The sequence below is a fragment of the Astatotilapia calliptera genome, chromosome 18 (genome assembly GCF_900246225.1).
Source record: "Astatotilapia calliptera chromosome 18, fAstCal1.2, whole genome shotgun sequence".
In the NCBI taxonomy this organism is placed as follows: Eukaryota; Metazoa; Chordata; class Actinopteri; order Cichliformes; family Cichlidae; genus Astatotilapia; species Astatotilapia calliptera.
The window spans coordinates 24,006,107-24,029,266 of record NC_039319.1 but is presented as its reverse complement, the minus strand read 5'-3'; the positions used below and the strand labels follow the sequence as shown (position 1 = coordinate 24,029,266).

General features: G+C 41.8%; 2 protein-coding genes and 1 non-coding gene across 4 annotated transcripts; 2 read left to right on the top strand and 1 right to left on the bottom strand.

The window, feature by feature from the left end:
• Positions 1-1,319: 1,319 nt before the first annotated feature.
• septin2 (septin 2) lies at positions 1,320-10,221 on the bottom strand. 2 transcript variants are annotated; one of them, XM_026149788.1, is made up of 13 exons: positions 10,070-10,221; positions 9,228-9,270; positions 8,440-8,554; positions 6,242-6,328; positions 6,023-6,146; positions 5,699-5,833; positions 5,461-5,578; positions 5,099-5,200; positions 4,410-4,555; positions 4,125-4,247; positions 3,033-3,093; positions 2,543-2,637; positions 1,320-2,411 (listed from the first exon to the last, which is right to left on the bottom strand). In XM_026149788.1, the coding sequence occupies exons 2-12, from the start codon at positions 9,249-9,251 to the stop codon at positions 2,551-2,553; spliced, it is 1,122 nt and encodes a 373-aa protein (XP_026005573.1). In that variant the 5' UTR covers positions 9,252-9,270; positions 10,070-10,221; the 3' UTR covers positions 1,320-2,411; positions 2,543-2,550. The 2 variants fall into 2 exon arrangements, with proteins under 2 accessions (XP_026005573.1, XP_026005574.1); XM_026149789.1 differs by having other exon boundaries at positions 4,164-4,247; positions 10,070-10,220.
• A 2,408-nt stretch (positions 10,222-12,629) lies between these two features.
• Positions 12,630-12,701, top strand: trnap-ugg (transfer RNA proline (anticodon UGG)). Its single transcript has one exon. It is a non-coding gene; the product is annotated as a tRNA-Pro (tRNA).
• Positions 12,702-20,968: 8,267 nt separating this feature from the next.
• On the top strand, positions 20,969-22,295 carry LOC113010648 (transcription factor Sox-14). The gene has a single exon (XM_026149824.1). The coding sequence runs from the start codon at positions 21,204-21,206 to the stop codon at positions 21,927-21,929; it is 726 nt and encodes a 241-aa protein (XP_026005609.1). The 5' UTR covers positions 20,969-21,203; the 3' UTR covers positions 21,930-22,295.
• Positions 22,296-23,160: the final 865 nt, after the last annotated feature.

Sequence of the window (23,160 nt, the reverse complement as noted above, 5' to 3'; positions counted from 1 at the left end):
TCTGAACAGTGTCTGGGAGGCTGTGGTTGCTGCTGCTCGCAATGTTGATGGTGAACAGATCAAAACACTGACAGAATCCATGGATGGCAGGCTTTTGAGTGTCCTTGCAAAGAAAGGTGGCTATATTGGTCGCTGATTTGTTTTTGTTTTGTTTTTGAATGTCAGAAATGTATATTTGTGAATGTGGAGATGTTATATTGGTTTCACTGGTAAAAATAAATAATTGAAATGGGTATATATTTGTTTTTTGTTAAGTTGCCTAATAATTATGCACAGTAATAGTCACCTGCACACACAGATATCCCCCTAAAATAGCTAAAACTAAAAACAAACTAAAAACTACTTCCAAAAACATTCAGCTTTGATATTAATGAGTTTTTTGGGTTCATTGAGAACATGGTTGTTGTTCAATAATAAAATTATTCCTCAAAAATACAACTTGCCTAATAATTCTGCACTCCCTGTAGGTTCACATTAGTCCAGTGCTGCAGATGCTTCATTAATGTTTTAAAAGTAATCTTCTATTTAAAAAAAATGTTGTTACACTATCATTTGATCCAGTTTCCACGCCTCTTGCTGCACATGGGAATATAAGCTTGAAGGTTTGGTAATTAACCTCTATATCTCACAGTATCTCAGTAATTAGTGACACCCTGTTACTGTGAGGGCAGAATCACGGTGGTTCTTTCAGAGGTAATTAATCTCACTGAAATAAAACACGTAGCAGAGCATCACCTGATGTGCATGACGAGCAGCTTCGGGCTCCTCTAATTTTATAAAGTTTATGGTCTAACTGAACACCAGCAGGCACTGATTAGGTTTCAATGGGAAGTGTTGCCTGTCTAAGATCCAGTGTATCATACACCCAGAATCAGTAATCAGCAGAGTTGTGTTGCTTCTGAGGCATATGAATTTAGAAAAATTAATTTTACAAAGTGTTGCATGACCAATCGCTCTGTGGCTCATGGCTGCTTTCGTCTAGTCATAGTCTGTAAATGGGATCTGGCAAAATGCTTTAACACAAGCAGCTTAAATTCAGCCAACGGTAATCAGGCAGTCACCTGATTTTCCCTAACACTGCAAACTTACCTGGTAAGTTATTCTCACAGACGTTAAATCTTGCACAAAAATGATTGAAACTGTGTCCATTGTCTTTCCGTATACACACAAACGCAGTGATTACAAACACCCACATTTCTTTCTGTTATTTAAATCTTATTATTTGAACTGTTCTCCCTTAGAAATAAAACAAAAAAACAAAAAAGGTAGGGGGGAAATGTTAAAAAAAAAAAAAAAAAAAAAGCAGACTAAAAAAAATGTTTGATACTTAATAAAACTTTTATTACAATATATGCATCAAGAACAAAATCTGTCAGGTACAAACAGCACAAAGGAATGTCAGAACTCACATCTCGGCTGGTGAGGGGATCGTTGGCTACACTGACCTCATCAGGTCGCCTTTAAACTGGTAGAAGTTTCAACTTCTTAAATCTCACTGTACCAATAAATTCGCTCACTGCTCCTGTCACATGATTTCACTTTACACCGAGGACGACACACGTGAAGGACTAAATGCATTTAGTTAAGTGAAAGCACCAAAGAGGCCTCGCGCCTCATTTGTCTGGCGTATGGGGAAGACTATAAAAGGTTCTGGATCACAGTTTAATTCATATCAAAAGGAGCTTAACCACACTCGAAGGCAGTTGAACATACTGAGAAAAGCACAAATGGATGAAACGCTGCCCTAAAATTTATCATAATTTTTTTTATGGGTTGAGAATCGCATGCACATGAGCGGGTTAACATCAATACTGAGCAGGACAGGTTCCATTTAATGGCAAGCATGTATGGTGAACTCATAAATTGTTAAATAATGTTTTCTCCTGACAGGAATAACATTGAAACAGTCATGTAACAATGGAATAAAAGAGGTTTTTCAGCTACGTCTGCTACTACAGTTCTCTCTCTCAATGACACTCCTTCACAGAGCATGTGTTAGCATGTGCTCCGACAGACGCTTCAGCACTAAAGTCTTCGCATAGAAGCAGCAATACTTTGGTTTTCTGAACAGCAAACAAAAGGAAAAAAAATTAACTATCTCCCAATATAAAATATGCAAGCATTTTAAAATATTGGTCATATGACTTCATTTCAGTAAACGATTTCTTCTAAAGTGGTACAATTAAAAAAAAAAAAAAAAAATGGAACCGTGTGTGAATATATAAATGTAACACTGTTGAATATACTTTACTGTATGCATTTAAAAAAAAAAAAAAAGACTCCAGATCCCATGTGGAGCTGAAATTACAAAAATAATAATAATAAAATAGTGGCAAGCAAGAGGAGTCATGACCAGGCAGCTTTACACCTTTTCCATCTCTCTGGTCAAACTCGAGCAGTGGCTCAAATATCTAATCCGGAAAAAAAAGAAAAGTAAGAATATTAATATTTGGACATCTGAAGAAATCTAGCACGCTGTAAAATAACTGATAATGCGTCTGCAGCAGAATTGCCCTCGGGTCTCCACAGGTCTGCCTCTTACCATCAGTTTCACACATGTTGGCCTTCTCCCTCTCCGTCTCCTTGTTTCTGCATCTGGGCCTGCATCTTGGCAATCATCTCCTGCATTCGCCTCAGCTGAACGACACAGAACATCAAAAGGTGCGAATCAGGACACTCATGGCTGCGACTTTGAAGTGACATAAGGCATTTTGGGGGGGTTTTCTATAGAGTCTATCATATAATATTGTTTGTTGTTTCTGCAAGGTTGTCTACTTATTTGTTTTAAACTGGACCTTGGTGCACACCCTCACTCCATCCCCTGTCTGAAATATGCCGTTTCATCTCCTCTCCCTTTAAAACCTGCCTCCTTGTTCGCAACAGTCAACAAATCTTCTGACTGGCTGCCCGTCGCAAACACAAGCAATAAATGTGCCTCATCTTTATCTTGGCCCAAAAACTTTCTTTAGGAAACCTAAACAACACATTTCTTTGAAAACAACGCTTGTAGTCTAGTGTCTGAAATATCTCACCTCAGCCTCCTTCTCCTGCAGGATCATATCCTTGTCCATTTCCTCCGGCTCAGGTCCCTTTCTGCTTTACAGACACAACTATAGTTACTGCAATGCTGTGCGTTGCAAAAATCAATGACTTAATTATGCAGGACACAATTAAAAAGATAATCATTAAAGCAAATACACAACTGGAGAGGTTATAAATGCTCTTGTAGTGATTTTTGAAGCATGATTATTTAGTCAGCAGAGAAACTGTTTTCTCTGCATGAGAGAGTGTTGCCATTTTAAGCAGCGTTAAGCAAACACGACAAAAGCCACACTGAGGAAGTAGAAAAGCGGGTCAGTGGGTTAGTTTTGTCTGCAGGGACAAGGTTTGTCTGCAGGGACAAGGTTTGTCAGCGAAGAGTTGGCAGCTACAACAAATAACTACACAGAGGTGAAAGCATGAAGATTCAAGAGAGAAGCAGTGGGTGCAAAGGTCAGGGGAAGAGCAGGACCTCCCCCAAACTAAGAAAATCCAAAAATAAAACAGTACCTCCATCAGTCCACTCACTGGGAATAAGGCAATTCAACACCAAACACCATCTTTGGACAGATGGCACGGCAAATATGAAGACAGTAAAACCACTCCCTTATTCTGTGTTGCCTTTAGAAGAAAAGTCTAAAAACAGTCCTTTGGGTCAACGTTAGGGGTTAAATAATGAGCTACCCACACTATGTTAAATGCTACACACACAGTAATCTTGTTTCTAACCTGCACAGATTTGCTACACACAAGATAAAACAACCCACTAAAGCAAACAGCACTAAATTCACCTCCAACTACCTCTACCTCTACCTATTACAGTTCACATGCAAAAATCACGGGTTAGAGTTACTGTACTACAGAACTGATACTGGAAAAAAGGAAATGAATGACCGGACTACCCAATGAACAGGAATAACTCTTTATTTTTCCTTTTCTGGTTGGTTTAGCTGGGTTTTGTTAAGTTTCACCTCGTGTGTGTGTGTTTTTTCCACAATACTGGATGTAAATGTACACACAGCTCAGAGATTTGCTGTTTGAGGAGGGGGAGGTGCAGAAAAGCAAGCAGACAGGGAAGTACGTACGCAGGAGACATAGGCAGAATGTAACCATGGGAGGACAACCTGCCACCCCGTTTGAGGCGCTCCGAACGGAAGTTCTCATAGTGCAGGTCCTGGGTTACTTCCTGGAGATCCTGCATGTGGGTTCTGTGGGATTGAGGAAAAGTCAAACAATAAACAGATTTGCAGAGAGCTCAGGCACCGCCATACTCCCTCCAAAGGCAGGCGGAGGCCGTCTGGTTACAGCAGTTTCAAAATGAGACTACGTTATCTACACAGTTTTGTCAACTCACAAACTTCACCACTCACATCAGCATGATCCGCAGTTTGAGGAAATCATTGTGCTCCGGGTTCTCCACCTCCACCACTCCCCAAGGGTACAGACGACCTCTGACCTTTTTCCCTTTGGCCTCAATCTGCTGGTTGGAACCTACCACTGCAAATGGGATGCTAGCCTGGAGAAGAGGAGCAGTAGCTCATATTTATCATGTTTCAACCACACACCATGGATAATTATGATACTTAAAACCAATCCCTAAATTGATAGTTGGAAGTTTAACAAAAGCAGAGCTGTCCCAAACGAGTACCAAAGCTTCTAAAGTGAATAATCAAAGCTTCACAAGATGACCAGGAGAGTAGGATTGGGTTGTCTACCACCTCACCCTAACTAACCAACCAACTAAACCAGCAAATCCTGCATTTATGACATATAAACTAACTGTTTTTACAAAAAATTAATATTTGTTGGAAAGGGCTGTCTGATAGCTTTCCTCTTTGCTTTTGTGGTCTGCACCGGCTAACACACTGAACCTTGACCCAGAGTTTATTTTGATGCGTTTGTTTGTAAGCACACGTGCCATCTCACAAGTTGACTCACAGAAAACACTGAGATAGAAACTGGGTTTTGTTCAAATCTCCCATCGCTATTTGCGTAGGAAGAAGACAGAAAGAAACCTTTCTCCAAGGTTGAAATCGTGCACAGATAATGAAGTCAGTACCTTGAGGATCCTCGTCTGCTCTTTGAAATCTTCATCTTCATCTGACTCAGCATCGGGAAGATGGTAGATTTTGATGCCATGCTCGTCGATCTCATCGAGAATCTTGATAACACGAGAGTGTAAAACAACAGTTATTAGCAGTTATGTTAAACTGATGATGATCTTCTGCTTTCTTTTGATTCCAGACACGAGATAACAATCCTCAGAATCATTTCTCAGGATCAGCTGATACAGTAGTACCTGCAAAATTCTGATGCACCCGATGGATAAAGCAGTGAGTATGATAACATGATACTGTAACTACTCTTCAAGTCAGGAAATGGAAAAAGTCCCCGAACAATGGGTAACTCTGGCGTCCTCACCCTGCGCTTGAGCCTCTCCCTCTCTCTGAGGGTGAGTGTGTCGGCCTTAGCGATGACAGGAACCACATTGACCTTGTTGTGAATGGCCTTCATGAACTGGACGTCAAGTGGTTTCAGGCTGGGAGGGAAAGGAAACAGAGGGTCAACGAGAGACAAAGAATCTGCGTGAACAGAGGACCTTCACTGTAATGACTTAGGCCTATACAGTATTTGTGCAAGTGGGGATAGCAGGACGCACCCGTGGCCGAGTGGGGAGATGAAATAGAAGCAGCAGTGAACTCTATTGTCAACAATGTGTCTACGATTTAGGCCGCTCTCGTCGTGGAGGTAGCGCTCAAACTGGTCATCAATGTAGCTGATAATGGTGCTGAAACTGGATGGACAAAAAAAGAAAAAGTTAGAAATTATACTGAGCAAAGGCAACCACAAAGCCTGGCTAATAATAGATTCTCTCCTATCCTCTCCTATCATCACCACTCACAGATCACAGGAATAAGATAGCAATTCAAATCCAAAAATACCTCATCTACTCATCAGCCTCCACCCTACAATGATTTCTCACCAGTCTTGGCTGTTGATGGCGTCTCCGTATCCTGGTGTGTCAACCACAGTGAGGCGGAGCTTCACTCCTCGCTCCTCGATTTCTACAGTGGATGCCTCGATCTGAACTGTCCTTTCTATTTTTTCTACGAGAGGGAAAGATCAAATGCAGGTTTCTCAAACTGCTTCACAAAAAATTAATCATCAGTGTTTTCAGCGTGTAAATGTGTGTGTGTTTTACCTGCTGCTCCAGGAATGACTCTCTCAGGGTACAGGTCAGTGAGGAAGAGGCTGTTGATCAAGGTGGATTTTCCAAGTCCAGATTCACCTTTAGATAACAGGAAGGTAAAGCTGTCACAAGTAAATGAGGGCTGCATAATGGTTAAATGGTTAATGGCCTGTATTTGTATAGCGCATTACTAGTCCCTATGGCCCCCAAAGCGCTTTACACAACCAGTCATCCACCGATTCACACACACATTCACACACTGGTGATGGCAGCTACATTGTAGCCACAGCCACACTGGGGCGCACTGACAGAGGCGAGGCTGCCGGACACTGGCGCCACCGGGCCCTCTGACCACCACGGCCCGTAATTATTAGCATTAACACAATGCTAATAATTACAAATGCACAGTCAGGCTCTGGTTAGTGCAAGGGCTCTTCTAATGCAGAGCTCAGTTTCAACCAAAAGAACAAAGACGTCCTCAGTCTTTGCAGGAAACGCAGTGTGTAACACACACTGCATCTCACACAAGATAGAAATACACATCAACCAAACTCTAAATCTGACTTCAGCATTAATCTTTCCCCAGCCGTCAGGTGGCTGAAACCTTGTCAGAAGCTGGGAAGGATACGAGTTTGTTCATGAGTTAAGGGTAAGAACCTCAAATTGACCAGAGAGGTTACACAAAAGAGACCTGACATTCAAAAGCCAAATAGAAAACTACAGAATTCCAAATTTAGCAGGTTAAACAGGAAACATGACACCAATTGTGTGGTGAAATTTCCATTTTTCCATTTTCTTTATGACTTTTCAAATTCAGGGTCAGGTGGAAACTGGAGCCTATCCCAGCTGTTATGGGGAACAGGCAAGGTACACCCTGGACAGGTATCCAGTCTATCACAGGGGAAAGGACTGATGTGATTCTAAAACTATATTAGTCCAGCTCTTTAATAAAATAAACAAAGGGTAAACAAACTGTATTTAATGAGAATGACGTTATTTGAATGCTTCAGTCGATATAATTTATGAATGAACTACACATCAGTATCAATGTCTTTACAGGACAAAATTTAAACCATGCATCCAAATACCAATAGTAGGTGTTCCTCAAGTGAAAGACAATAGTAACTCAGTCTGATAATCAGGCCAATAAAAACCTCCTGCACACCACACAAACATCTGATCTGATCTGCCGCATCGCTTCAGTCTAACACTCTGCCTGCTGTCTGGAAAAAAAGATTCAAAGCAACCGTAAAGACAAGAAACTACTGTTTAGTTTCTTGGTTACATCCAGCTAAAAACAGAAGTCGAGCACAGACACAGAGTCTTAAACAGCTGCTCTCGCCAGGCTGTGACAAAAGATTTACTGAGGTCTTCTTTAGTGGCAATTTGCCAGGAGGTCTTGTAAGGGAGCAAACTGACATATTTATTATGCACACTGCAAGTTCAAGTGCATGTGGGAAAGGAAGAGACTACAGAGATCAATGCTTTTCATTTTCATTGCAACATTATTATTTCTATACGTGGAGAAGAGCAGCATCTAGCCGCTCACCCAGGAAAACACTGATTTAATTTAATAACGGGGGGGGGGGGGGGGGGGGGGGTTAAACAGAGGGTATATTACTGCATTACAAGAACCAGCAGGCCTCGCTGTCCACTGTTTGAATGGGTCCCTGGAGGCACACAGGCTACATTCCTCTCTGGTTTATTTTAAAGAAGAAGGATGAGCAGTGTTGAGGGGAGCTTCGACCCTCCCCCATTCCCAGCAAGCACAGGGGTTCACCCAGTCACAGGAACCAGAGTAAGAGTTTACACTGCTGCCAACATCAGCTGAGCAGCTTTACCGATGACTACGTCTGCGCAGAAAAAAAACTTCATGCACAGTAAGACAGTCAAGTGCAAGCCTACGAATTATAGAACACAAAACAACCGGTGTGCTCGTGACACACAAACGAAAAAATCTACGGAAGTCAAAAAGAGCTCAGACTGCAAAAACTGCATATTGTTCAAGCGAGCATCCAAGATCCCAACATGAATTTAACCCAATAACATGAGCGAAAAAAGACAAAATGCATTCCACAAAGTGGCCGTGTTTACTCTAGCTTTAACATTCTTATCACTGAGATACATTATCATTTTCCAGACTAAATAAAAAACAGCGTCACGTCACAGCAACATGAAAAATGTGGTGGGAAAAGCATTAGCGCACTCACCTACAACCATAAGGGTGAACTCAAAGCCCTTTTTTACAGATTTTCGATGAACCTGATTAGGCAGGTTGGCGAATCCAACATACCCCGGGGTCTCGGGGTTTGAGAACTGCCCCTGCTGTAGCGAAAAGGGAGGAAAAGTAAAAAGAAAGGAGTGTAAAATGATTATTACTTCCGATTAAACTGAGCAGGATAAATGTGAGGCGACAGCTAATTATATGCGAGCGAGCTTAAATCACTGAGCAGGCTTGACTGTGACGGGGTTATTTAAGAGGCTATTTCCAAAAGATCTCGCACCACCCCATTCATCCAGCATTTTCTACATGCAGCTCATCAAAAGGAAGCCATTTACCAATCCCTGCAGCTAGCCAGGCTGTATACCAGAAAATTCAAATGTAATACAAAGCAGCACCTTCTTTATTCAGTTTATAAGGTGGACAAAGCCTCCATTCCTTGTCCTTTCAGGAAGAAGGTCAAGATGAGCGAGCTTGATAAGCAGTGTGTTTTTACACTGCCCTTAGCCCTTTCAGTACAAAGAAAACTGCATGAGTGAGTCATGAGGATAATGAGCAGCACGCAGACAATGTACCCATTAACAGGACGGTAATATCAATGCCTAAAAAACAAGAAGTTTCAACTCAGTGGGCATATTGTGTTTCCTTTTCACTACCATTAAAGCTACTGCAATGGAGTAGGCAGTCACTGAAGTACAGGCAGGAATCTAGTATTACAGCATGCCTATTGGTTCAGATAGGAAAAACTGGTTGGTTTGTTTGTTTGATATGATTTACCTTCATTTTGTCAGCTTGAGACATGTTTTCCTCCTTGTTTAGGCTGAAAGAGAAGACAAAAAACAGACAGATATAAACCAACCAACACAAAAAAATCTTTTCTCACCCTTCTTCTAAAATGGGGGTTGGACTCATGCAGTCACATACTCAGAGGCTTCAGAGTATGAGAGACAGGAAGTCTGTTTTTTGCTCGGAGTGGCTTGTGAGAGTGATGTGTCTCACCACAGAAAAAACTGCTTTCCTGCTCTAGGTGTCTGCATTACAGCTGCATCCCACTACAGCTCTATGATCTGAGGGAAGAGATGAAGCTTAAGCCTTCAAACCCAACCTTTCTGTAATTACCATCATATCGGTCTCTTTTGCTAGTTGTGTTGTAGGCTGTTGTATGTTATTCGAAACCCCCGAATGAACTGAAACTGTGAGAAACACACCGACAGTACGAGGGAGAAGACGTTTTCTCTGCATATAACCGAGCATTTCTTTTCCGGTTAATTAACTAAATATGTTTCCGAGGTAGTTTAGTTGAGTTAGCATTACAAGTCAGCTGATTTTCCGATTTTCTAAATGTGACTGATATTACTTAATAAACCAGCTTCGGGTATTTTAAAATTTTGCTATAGCGGTAACAAACCTCCCGGTTATCGACGGTCAATTGAACGCTGTTTAACAAGCTAGCAGCCCGAGCTAGCAGCCCGGGACACTGTTAAGCTAAGCTTTAATTACTATTAACTAGCCGGGCAGGAAATCAAATAAGCTAATGTTAGCTTCGTCGTTTTAACAGCGACGGCGCCGACACACTCGGTGATAAATAACTGGTTAAATGCTGAAAAGTACACGGTTACCTTGCAGAGTAGATGGAAGTACAGGGAGCGATGAGCAGCAGACTTGGCGGACACCTCAAATTCTTCAGATTCCGCTGCAGCAGCTTCCTTTAGCACACAGACCACAATGCACTGGGCGAGAGGAGCGCAGCAGGCTCAGCCCTCAGCCGAGCCACTGAGACTGCTAACTAACTAAAACTAGGTGTCAAAAAGGTAAATCAAATAAAAACTAGACTTTAGAAAATATAGAAAACAGAATAATAAAAACAGAGAGGAACATTATTTTGTGTTTGTCAATATAGTTAAGTCATTGCTGCAGATGTTCAGTAAGAATAGGTTAATACAAGACTTAGCTGTAATACCTGATCTATTTTTTTTTTTAATTTTGTCCTTGAAAAATGTCCTCTATGATATAATAACAGGATTAAACTAACATTCGTATTAATGAAAACTACGGTGAATGTTTAACATGTTCAGACTTATAGAAACTAAACTGGAAAAAATAAACAGATTCTAACGAAAACTTAACTGAACCCGAAAACACTGAAGTCTGAAACTGACAAAAGAAAAAGAAAAAAAAGACTTTGCCCCTGTGAGTCAGCAGGAGCCTGTGTCATGTACAAGATCGGCCATTAGAAATGCATTATAAAAGATAAAAGCCCATCAGACAGAGCATGGGGGTTATTAACAGACTAGACTCCCAAAGGGGATATAATAAGTAGGAGCTACCCTGAATTATTAATATAGTCCAGTCTGTGATGCAGCTCAGATTGAGCCTTTATGGTAAGTTCAACATAGGGAAGTCTTTTTCTTCTTCCACCTGCACATATTGGGTGTCACCATACAGCTGATCATCTGCCTCCAGCTCACCCTATCTCTAGACTTCACTTATGTCACACCAATGTCTGCAGGTCCTCCTTGACTACACTCATGAACTGAGGCCTTTTGTCCGCTATACCTACTATTCCTCCTCTCCACTTGTCCAAACCATCCAAAGTTAATAAATCCAACGTAAATAAATTATAAAATATTTTACATTTTGTGAAACATCTACAATTTCATTAGCTGAGGTTTCATGAAGGTGGAAGATCTTGTGAGAGACAGGCTTTGTAGCAAGATATATTTTTGTGATGTTTTCAGATATTTATTCTTTCACACTCTAGTTCTCCCTCAATGGGGAGCAGCTTCAAGGAATCAGCATAACTTCTAGTTATTCCCACCGATGTTAATAATGGGATTAATATGCCGCTATTGTCTGCCCATCTCCTTATCTCAGTTATGTTACCTAACAGCAGACCCTCTAGACTGAGGAGACTGGGTAATGTAGGTTATTTTGAAGATAGGGGTGTAAACTGAGAAGCATTTCCATGTGTCAGCCTGTTTCAAATACTTGTCATTGCTGGTATGTTTTCCTCAATGATGCCAAACTAATGCAATGCAGCTGTTGCACAACTGAGTCAGAAACTCCTGTTATTAGATAGTGTTGAGAGAGATCGTGTTAAACAATGCTGATTGTCCTTGTAAGGGGAATCAGTAAATAATGTAAGTTATAAGCAGACTTGATATGGCACTACAATCAATTACTCATTAATACCAGTCCCTGCTTGCAGAGCTGTCTGAATAACACTGGAATGTAGCTTAAAAATGTAAACAATCACAGTCAGGCTGGGACAATCCTGATCTTTTTCTTCTGAACAAAATGGCTTTCACAAATAACTGTTGTCTGATTTATCTATCTGAGTTGTCTAACTTCTCTATCTACAGTTACAGGCTGAGAGGATCTGATAGCACTTTGGGTGTTTGGGTAAAGCGTGGGTGCACTCTCAGGGGGAAGGGTCACATTTCTATACCGACGATTCCTAAACTGTTCCTATAAACAGTGAAGCACACCGATCATAGGTTCAAGAGGAAAACATCGCTGATTATCTTGTGTCAGTTTGCTTTAAAAGGAGGTTTCTCACTAGTCACAACATAAAGTCTTTGCAGTACATGTAAGGCTATCATGAAATATGCGAGAATCATATCCTGCATATCCTGCTTATAAATGGGGATTCGTTACATTTTTTTTGACAGAATTTTACAGCCTGATGCAGTCACGCACTGATATCTTTAATGGATGACTCCATATTACATCTCGTTTATGGAACCTTTGAGAAAAAGAAAAAAGAGAGATCACGGTTTGATGAAAATGATGTGATAGCTCTAATTGCACATTTCTGCAAATGTCCAGGATCATGTCAAAGGCATATTGCCCATTCCAGCACACAGCTACAGCTACACCAGTTCATGTTAAATGTAGAATAAAAATGCACCGATGGCTTCCGTAATGAAGTTCAATTAAGTCATACCTAATCAATGATGTGTCAAATCCAATTAATTATGACTTTGGTAGCTGGACATGCTTGTGGGTCACCGAGCTAAAGTAACGTTACCTAACAGGAACTAGTTCTTACATGAATGTTAAGCAAAGGTTACATGCTACATGCTAGATAGTGAATTTATAGAACGTTTGGTAAAAACCAAGTTTGACAGCTGTGATTGTTAAATTTTATAAATTATACTTCTTCCATCCTTTACATGCGGCTCGTTGGTCTAGGGGTATGATTCTCGCTTTGGGTGCGAGAGGTCCCGGGTTCAAATCCCGGACGAGCCCGCTGTTTTTGTGCCGTAAATCACAATTATTTTTGACGCACCATTCCACAGTTTCTTACAGACGTGTATTACGTTAAACTTTTGGTTTTTAATAATGTTCTAAAGTAACTGATATTAGTAATAAGGCTTTTTCTCAAAAGACACGGGCTGTGTGTGTGTACGTTCCTGAGTCTCCTATCACTCAGCGATATACTGATCTCTTGTGGATTACTGCGAGTACTGCAGGTAGGTGTGCCGAATACTGTTTTTGAAAATATTTCTCAAACATCATTTAGAAAATTTAATGTCATGAATACACATTTGAACCAAATTTAGATGAAACATAGTTTAAATGCCTTCCTGGTTAAAATAAATAAATAAATAAAGGTAATTTAGAAAACATTCATGTGGATTGAAGGCTGTCTTTCTGTATTCAGCCAGTAGTAGCAGCTTGTCAAACCTTACATTGTGCCAACACCTCAGCTCTCCCCTTTTTAATGTAACCCAAGAAAGCCACTCCTCTGCTTAGGCTGAGTCCAGAAGACGTCTTGGGAAATACCAGCCTGTTTCCCTTTCTGTAACAGCACTCACATCATCGCTACAGAAACTACACTATTTCCATTATTTCTATAAGCTCCTTAGTGGCAGCTCAGTCTGTCATATGTATTGGCTTCATAAGATGAGGCGTCTTATGAAGTTTTTTAAAAATATATTTCATGTGCTTGTTTCCTCGACTCGACAACATGGCAAAAAGCTAAAGTTATGCTTTGGATAAGAATAAAAGTTCCTGTGAGAGAGTGCAAACAAGAGAGATCCATGTAACGAGCCACAGCTTCTCTTTTCTCAGCATCATGTTTTTTCAGTGGAAAACAAACTTCATAGCAGAATCTGAGACAAACAGGGAAACAAATTCATCTCTGGTTTTTGGTCACATGTACAGCAGATATGTAGATATTTTACAGATGTTTAACATTTTCTGTCAACAATATTAACCCAGGCAAGCACTCCTCTCCTCTCTCCACCGTCGCCACAGCCTTTTAACCAGAGTGTTATTTAAAGTAAGCAGCTGCCTGCTTAGCCGGCACCTTTCACTTTTCAAGCAGCACTTAATTTACTGGAGGACATTTTAAATCTCTTGCCTCCATGGCACTGAGTCGCTGACAAATGCCTGGTTGCAAATGTATCTCATTGACTGCTGACTCGGTTGTATTACAAGCTGGCTGATAGGGGCTGCCACAGTAATGTGGCCTTCAGGTTTATCCTCAGATGTTGGAGGAAGTGTATTAATTTGGTTTAGATGGGGCCTTATGAGAGCGTACTGGCAGGCAGACACGAGCCAATCCCCCACCCCCCTCTCCGTCGACCTCGGATTGAAGCTATCTGCCACAGAGCCAAAGCATATTCTACCATCAATGTGTCAGGGGAAAGCTATTAAAACCGCTTTACTTTTCCTAAGTATCATGAGAATAAGCACAAGATTTAGTGAAATCCTCCCTGGAGCACTGAAAATCTTGGGGATTTTCCCGCTGAAACGTTTCCTAATGGGCCGCTCAGAAGTGTCAGAAACTCTTGTTAGACTTGAATGTTTCGGGATTTCAGTGTATTTATTTGCAGCTGAAATGACAAAATTTTAAGTCTGTGCGTCAGAGCTTTCCACATCATCAGATGGAAACAAATTCACCAGCAGAAAAAAACAGAACCTTAGATAAACTCAGCTTACCTTTTCTCAAACACCATCAGTGCACACTCAGATCACGCACACTGATGTGCAGCAAAGCACGGCAGATTAATGTGGTAAAGCACCTGAGCAGTTTCTCCATATGATGATCTTTATCTGCTACTTCGACCCTTCACTGAGATCTTAAAAATAAATAAGTAAACAGGGGACTTTTTGTCAATAAATCAGTAATTTTCCCACTCTTCTCTGCTGAGTTTGTTTGTTGATAGAAGTGATGACTGAGATTACAAGCTCAGCATTTTGATTTATTACGCAAACTTTCCCCATTTTTATGGGAATTTCATTTTGACCATCAATTAAACTGCTAATGTATTTTTGAGTTTATTCATTGTTTGGTCTACAGAAAAGAGAAAAGTTCATGACAGGTTTATTTGATTTGTTTTGCAGTCTGAATCCATTTGATGCCACGATTACTGTATCTTGGGCATAAAGTAGAATATCTGTGGTAGATGTTCGTAAATATTAAGATATTGATCCAAGATTTATTTTGGTTTTGAAATAGTTATTACATCAAAGTGGAGTGCTGTAATTCCACCATGTTAGGCAGAAATAATTATTCCCACTACTGAAATGACACCATTGCTCATTACTTCTCATGCATAAACTCTTTAGGCTGCATGACTACCAGCATTAGTATTAACAGCATTGGTAAATCACTTTAAGGTGTCTTCTTATCTGTTTACAGTGAACATAAAATTACATTAGACAGACCCATCTATGCTGACACAATGATACACATTAACCCAGCAACCCACTGCACTTATGGTGTCTCAGCTTTCAGAATCAGAATCAGAATCAGAATCAGAATACTTTATTGATCCCTGGGGGAAATTATTTTTTGTTACAGTGCTCCATTTTAAACCAACATTAAGACAAGACAGACAATACGCTAACTAAGAATAGTACAATATATACATATATATACATACATACATACATACATAAGTCACTTATAAATAAATATTTGGAAAAGAAACATGTGTAGTTGTAGCAGCAAACAGTGTGTTAAGTGGATGCGTTGTACAGGGAGATGGCCACAGGCAGGAAAGATTTCCTGTGTCGTTCAGTGGTGCTTTTCGGTAATCTCAGTCTCTCACTGAACGAGCTCCTGTGACTGACCAACATGTCATGGAGTGGGTGGGAGGTGTTATCCAACATTGTCTTTATCTTGGACAGCATCCGCCTCTCCGACACCACCTTGAGGGAGTCCAGCTCCATCCCCACAACATTGCTGGCCTTACGGATCAGTTTATTAAGTCTGTTGGCATCTGCGACCCTCAGCCTGCTCCCCCAGCATGCAACAGCATAGAGGATCGCACTGGCCACCACAGACTCATAGAAAATCCTCAGCATTTTCTGGCAGATGTTGAAGGACCTCAGTCGCCTCAAAAAATAGAGACGACTCTGGCCCTTCCTGTAAAGTGCTGTGGTGTTTTTAGCCCAGTCCAGTTTATTGTCAATGTGTACTCCAAGGTATTTATAGTCCTCCACAATGTCAACACTGACCCCCTGGATTGAAACAGGGGTCAAGTGTTTCCTGGTCTTCCTGAAGTCCACGATCAGTTCCTTGGTCTTTGCCACGTTGAGCTGCAGATGATTCTGCTCACACCACGTGACAAAGGAGTCGACCACAGCCCGGTACTCTGTCTCATCATCCCTGCTGATGCATCCAACCACCGCAGAGTCATCAGAAAACTTCTGAAGATGGCAGGTCTCTGTGCAGTGGCTGAAGTCTGTGGTGTAGAGGGTGAAGAGGAAGGGGGAGAGGACAGTCCCCTGTGGTGCCCCTGTGTTGCTAATCACCTTGTCAGACACACACTGTGGGAGACGTACATATTGTGGTCTTCCTGTCAGGTAATCAACAATCCAGGACACCAGAGAAGCATCCACCTGCATCGCTGCTAACTTATCACCCAGGAGGGTCGGCCTGATGGTGTTGAAAGCACTGGAAAAGTCAAAAAACATGACCCTCACAGTGCTCGCCGGCTGGTCCAGATGGGTGTAGACACGATTGAGCAGGTAGATGATGGCGTTCTCTGTTCCGAGACGAGGCTGATAAGCGAACTGAAGGGGATCCAGATGTGGTCTTACTATGGGTCGCAGCTGGTCCAGGATGAGCCTTTCCAGGGTCTTCATGATGTGGGAGGTCAGTGCCACGGGCCTGTAATCCTGGGGGCCACTGGGACGAGGCGTCTTTGGTACAGGGACGAGGCATGATGTCTTCCACATCACCGGGACCCTCTGCAGACTCAGACTCAGCATAAACAGTTTATGAAAGACTCCACACAGCTGGGGGGCACAGGCCTTGAGGACAAGGGGACTCACTCCGTCTGGTCCAGCAGACTTGCCTGAGTGAAGTCTCCTCATTTGCATCTCAATTATATTAATTATATTATATTAATGTATTTTTAAAAAAATCACAGGCTGAGGAACTGACCTGTAAATCAATTCAACAAACAGAGAACAATGGTACTTCCCCGGTGCATGCACTTAGAAAGCTACAACATTAACTGACAAAAAATTGATTAAAATTGTTGATCAGCAAAAAAAAAAAAAAAAAAAAAAAAAAAAAAAAAGAGAGAGAGAGAGAGAGAGAGAGAGAGAGGGTAGAAAAGTCACTGAAACTCAAACTATTTAAGTAATTAGGTCGGGGGTGGGGAGTTCACAGCTTAATCTATTTAATTCATTTGTGGATTTGGGCTGAAAGTACTGAGAAACATACATCTGCCCAAATGCATGTACGAGTCACTTTACTGGCTACACTAGTACTAGGCTGGACTCCACATCCATGATATTAATCTCCTTTTCTACCAAACACCAAAGGAGATGTGGTGACTGTGGAGGTCATTTAAGTGCAGTGAACTCGCTGTCTTGTTCAAGAAGCCAGACTGAGATGATTTGAACTTTGTGACATGGTGCACTGATAGAAGGAGCCATCAGAAAATGAGTACACAGTGGTCATAAAAGAATGGACGTGGTCAACAGCAATATTTAGGTAGGCTGTGGCGTTTTAACAATACTCTGTTTGTACTACAGGAAGCCAAAATGTGCCAAGAAAACATTCCCCGCACCATTACACCACCAGCAGCCTGAGCTGTTGATGCATTCATGTTCTTTACACCAAATTATGACGCTACCATCTGAATGTCATGGCAGAGATTGAGATTTAAATCACCTTTCTTCCACATTCTGATGCTCAGTTTGAACTTTACCAGGTCATCTTGACAATGTCTACATGCCTAAATGCATCGAGGGGCTGTCGTCTGATTGGCTGATTGGAGGGGATGATGGATAAATTCAAGTAACAATGTTTCTCCCTTCATATTTTACGGGCTCCTGTAACTACCTTTCATATCATTAAGAAAGTGATCCGCCCCAGCTCAACTTTTCATTTGCTCTCACGAGCTGAAAAGGAGCCGTTGTTTACACGTCACGAGCTTTACCCAGTCAGTAAAATCAGGCCGTGCTGTAGTTCCAAGCCTTGTCAGAGCAGCCCAAACTCTCCTATTAATAAGCCTTTACAGCAGCTTTGATCCACCTCCCAGCAGACAAGGTTGGGCAGATTGTAGTAAGGATTTTAAAGCCATTCATGCAATTTTCCAATAAACCCTTTTCCCCAAAGGAAAAATCCCCAGAACATCCCAACAATGACTGTAAGAAGGTTCCTCTGAACCATGATTAAACGATTAAAACAGGCTGATTTTAGCCAACTGACTCCCAGTTAAAACAGTGAATTTGAAGTGGGGGCTTTATTTTAACAATGCACCGTGACATGACCTATCCGGGATGTAATCTTCTCTTAGGGACAGCCTGGAGGAGCTTCTATTAAGCCCAACACAAACTATGTTGGAACATCAGTGAACAATATACCTGTCAAACCCATGAGTGTTTCATCTTTTTAAAAAGCTATTTCATAAGATTAAAGACTTATGTGATTACTAATCAGCTCTGCCAATAAATATGCAGTCAATTAATGTGGTAAATAAGCAGGAAACTGCTCTTCCCTCAACATTAAGTTGACTTGATGGATTCTTTTCTTGTCAGACGCCAGCACACTCCCCGGCTCGAGTGCCTGGCCTGCCTCTCCGTGTCGTCTTTCATTTCCTTTTCACCCCCAGGTCTTTTTGTACCTGTCAATTTCTTTCTACAGTGTGACTCCTTAATCCACCTGAGTGCATAGAGGACAGTTTTGACATAAGAAGAAAAGATAGACTCCTAAGGAGAGGACCGGTATCTTTAGAGCCTTGGGGATAACCGGATTACGACAGCCATTTTGTGCTGCTGGCAGTTTTTCTTATTACCCATTTCCCCCCCATCATCTCTCCAGAGTTGAAACACTGCCCTTTCTTAGAAGTCACTCCAAACACAGACACAATACACGTTTTTCTTTTATTTATTTTTATTTCCCCCCCAACTAAAACAACAGAGAGAGCTTTCTGCAGGATAAAGAAAAAAGACATATACCAGTGACAAAGATAGTTTCCCCGCGCTGCCCTTTGTGCAGTCTACCTTGCACGTTGTTGTTCTCAAACAGTGGAAAACTCTCTAAAACATGGTCCCTCTGCAGAAGCAATAATTGTCTCTGTGTGGCTGCGGGTGCCTCCTGCGTGCGAGGCCCGTCTGAACCTACCGCATGGGAGATAACAGCACAGCTATGAGGAGACAGATCAGCTGTCTGACCCCTGCTGCCAATCACTTTATCCCTCCAGCCCGTCTGCTGCGAGGGAACCCACAGGGAAAAAAAACACTCCCCGAAAACGTCTTATCATCTCCACCACCGACGCATTGTGCCCTATCGGATCTTTTATGTCCATTTATTTCGCCTTTGAAGAGGCCTGCGGCGCCTTTGATTGTGGGAGGTAAATGAAATAAAGCCCCCCCTTCTCGCTGGTACCCTGATATCTGAATTCATCGCTGCAACCGAAACCTAAACCCTGAGCTTCAGCTGACCACCGCAGGTCTGCTCACAGACAAACACATCCTGCTTCTGTCGTGGGTATAATCCGTTTCGCAGAAGTCATTTTTGGGCCTGGAAACCCTGTTATATGTTGAGCCTCTACAGTACATGTATTCTATACATTAAACCATTAGGGTTACCTTTTATATTAGGCAATAATAAATTATATGCACATAAACTACATATAAATCATAGTTAAGTTGCTGCTAAGTTTCTAAAAATGTCATTTCAATAACAGATGAGAAAGCTGAAGCATACATTTGATCAGATAAGGTAGTAATGATAAAACCTGTAACAATCAATGGAGTCACCCAGGACCTGTGAATTACAGCTCTGATTAATATTGATCCCACAGAGTACGAAGGAGGGAGGGGTGAGCCACTCACGCACATATTGATATATAATAAACCTGCATTGTGTCATTGGACAGAATTCAAATGAGCGATGTAAAAGATAAGAGTAAAAACTGATTTTGCGGCAAATGTGGAAGCGAGTTTGGAGAGAACAGAGATCGGGCCATGGTGGGTGGCATCGCAAAGTGGGAAAACTGCAGGAAAAAGGGAGGGTGAGAGTTTGGGGGCGTTTTGTTAAGATCGGACTGAGGTCTGAATCATTGTCAGTTTTACAACCATGGCATGCAAAAGTAAGATGTTGAGGCAAAGAGGCAAAGACCCTTGCCGACAAGTTTCTTTCTAAAGACAGTCAGCCAAGCTGAATATGGGGAAATCTTTAAGGCATACTAATGAAATAGCACTTACCTGTTTGGAAATGTACTGGTCTTTCCTCACTAAAGCCAGTGGAAGCATTTTAAAGGTGTCAGCTTATTATGCAAGGGCTTGTTGGGGTTTGGCCCAACAGCCAAGACCTGCAGGCATTCCCATTTAATTTAGTTTTACACAGGGCCATATTTCAAGAGCCGTGTCATCCGTGTTGGAGGGGAATCTGGAAGTTTTAGCAATTTGAGGGGAATTAACAAGCTGCAGTTGGATTTTTTGGGCTGATTACATTGGTTTTAGACACTGTGTTTTTTTCACCATGCATTTAAAAACAATAGGAGCTGGTTCAACGTGGATTAACAAAAGAGGTATGCAAGAATACTTTGAATGGACAGCACAAAATTTAGAACAGAACTAAGAGTAGAAAAAGAAAACACTGTAGCCAAGAACAACTGTGGTGCTAACTGTGGCACAGTTTCAGAAAACCTGTCAAAATAAAATAAAAATAAAATAAAATAAAATAAGGGTAGCTGACTTCCTTTGAAATGAAGATTATTATTGTGCAAATGAGGCATTCAGGGCCACAAGCAGCCGCACCTTTCAACCCCCTCATACAAATCCTTTTAGCTTCTAGTTTTCTGCAGTCCAGCTTCTTCGCTGGTTTTCATCCCTGCTTCTCTCAGTTGAGATTTGAAGAGACTAAAAACTGTTGGAGAGCGAGAAGAGGGGGTGCCCCTCAAATGTTGTAGGCCTTAACAGTCAGTTTTTTTGTGAGAGGATTACAGTGCGCTCTCTCATTCCCATTGGCTTGGCCCGCCGTGACAGTGGTGTGATGATGATGAGGATGACATGCCCAGCATCTTCCATAACAAGCTTCCTCTTGGTTCCATTCATACGCCCAGGCTTTTGGCTTTATGTAGTTTTCAGCTCCACTTTGTGTAAACGCTTCAGTCAATTTGGACTTAGTGTTAGCTTAAAATATTTCTCTGGCTATTCCCGAGAGTTCTTCGCACTTTTCCATTTTACTCACTAGAGAAACATGAGCTTTTTGAAGGAGTAGGTGAATTTAAAGTGCGGTCAGTAGGTGTTTTAATTAATGCGTCTGTCCCTGCGATGGCAAAACCTTTAGATCACATCAAGAGACCTATGAACGCCTTCATGGTTTGGTCCAGAGGTCAGAGGAGGAAGATGGCCCGGGAAAACCCGAAGATGCACAACTCTGAAATCAGCAAGAGACTCGGAGCGGAGTGGAAAATGCTCTCTGACTCTGAGAAGCGTCCCTACATCGACGAGGCCAAGAGACTGCGGGCTCAGCACATGAAGGAGCACCCGGATTACAAGTACAGACCCCGGCGCAAACCTAAGAGTCTCCTGAAGAGGGACCGGTTCGTTTTCCCGTTGCCGTCTTTACTCGGGGACGCAGCGGAACACTTGAAAGGATTTTCCATCGACTCTTTTCTCGTCCCCGGGGATAAAGCCAGAGCTCTCCTGGCTCCCGCCTCCGCTGCTTCCTCATTCTCTCTCCTGGAGCCGGTGGCACATTTCAGCACCGGAGCTGTCCAGCGGATGGCGGAGATACCGCACTCTCTGACCGCAGGCGCCGTGCCCTACAGCGCGCACACCTTTGGATACCAGACTGGAGGGTTTGGGGGTCTGCCCTGCCCCGCACAGCACACCCACACTCACCCATCGCCTTCCGGCCCGGGATACATGATGCCGTGTAACTGTGGCGCCTGGTCTGCAGCTACTTTACAACCCCAGGTGGCATATATCCTCTTTCCTGGAGGGATGACCAAGAGCGGCATGGACTCGTACGCTTCACCCAGCTCCAGTGTGTGACAGACTGGATACACATAAAGACGCATGGGCAGGAGGGGGAAAGTTTGCGCACAGAAAGAAGAAGAGGTCGTTTAGAGACTCAGGCTTAGATGACCACATTTAAATATTAAAGTGTCAGCGCAGATATTTCAATCACGGATTGATTAAAAAAAACTATAAAAGTCCCTGTATTACTCCTTATTCCATGTAAATAGAGTAAAAAAAAGTATTTAGAGAAGGGGGAGGGTGGTGCTGATGCTAATTTGTTACTCTTTTGTAAGGAAAATCGTTTCAGTTTAAATACAGTGGACATGCATAACATAGGACCAACATGCTGAAGTTATAGACTTGTCTCCTCCCCCCTTTCCAAAACAGTCAGGTTTTCATTAGTTCTCACACTTGGACAGTTATTCCACAGAATATCTGCTTCATTAAGTGGGACTGTTTTTGTTTGATTGATTGATTTGTACTCTGAATTGGGAATAATAAATGTTTTCAGAGGGACTGTCTATATATGTATGTTTAGAACTGCATTAAGACTGTGTTAAACCAGGTAAAGCAGTGGGTCAGTTTCTGTTTGATGAATAATATTAAGCAGAAGCTGGTAGTTGTAGTCACTGGGGGTGATTCACAACCCTGTTAATCATATTTTACATCACACATGAGCTGTAATAATTACTTCACTGTTGCGATTGTGTTAAGCTCTAACCACCTATATCTCCTGATAAGCTGTTTTACAGACTTACACTAAAGACAAACAGATACTAAAACATCACAGACACTTCACAGCAACTGACAAACATTGCAAACATTACAAAATTACATTTTCCAGTCCAGTCATGTTTGACTACTGCATGACTCCGTGTGTGTAAGTGTGTGTGTGTTTAAGCAAAAGTGAGCCAGGGTGATGATAAGCGAATAATAGGAACTTATCTCCTCTCCCGTTTGTTGACCAAGTGATAAGCAGAATCATGGAAACTGTATGAGGTACAAAATTGTTTCACGTCTACAATATACAAGAAAGAGAACTCACAGTGAGCTCTGGTCTTCATGTACAAAAGCTCAGCAAGCAAATCTCTTGTATTTGGAAGTGTAAATGGAAAAAAACAAGGTGTCCTTTATTGTCTAAATGTGCATTTGTTCAGCATTACACGGTAGAAATGCATCAAATATTCCTCACTGTACTTTTAGCAGGGACACTGCAGCTCAAGAGAGAGGAGAGCCTGTAATCTTCTTAAACTTCTTAAGTCCT

What these genes read in the sequence shown, in the direction of transcription:
- septin2 (XM_026149788.1), bottom strand. Translation starts at nt 9,251, where the DNA reads ATGTCTCAAGCTGACAAAATGAAG. An exon ending in ATCTCCCCACTCGGCCACGG is followed by an intron (nt 5,579 to 5,698) that starts GTGCGTCCTGCT and finishes TTTCCCTCCCAG; the next exon opens with CCTGAAACCACTTGACGTCC. An exon ending in TGCAGGAGAAGGAGGCTGAG is followed by an intron (nt 2,638 to 3,032) that starts GTGAGATATTTC and finishes TGTGTCGTTCAG; the next exon opens with CTGAGGCGAATGCAGGAGAT.
- LOC113010648 (XM_026149824.1), top strand. Translation starts at nt 21,204, where the DNA reads ATGGCAAAACCTTTAGATCACATCAAGAGACCTATGAACGCCTTCATG.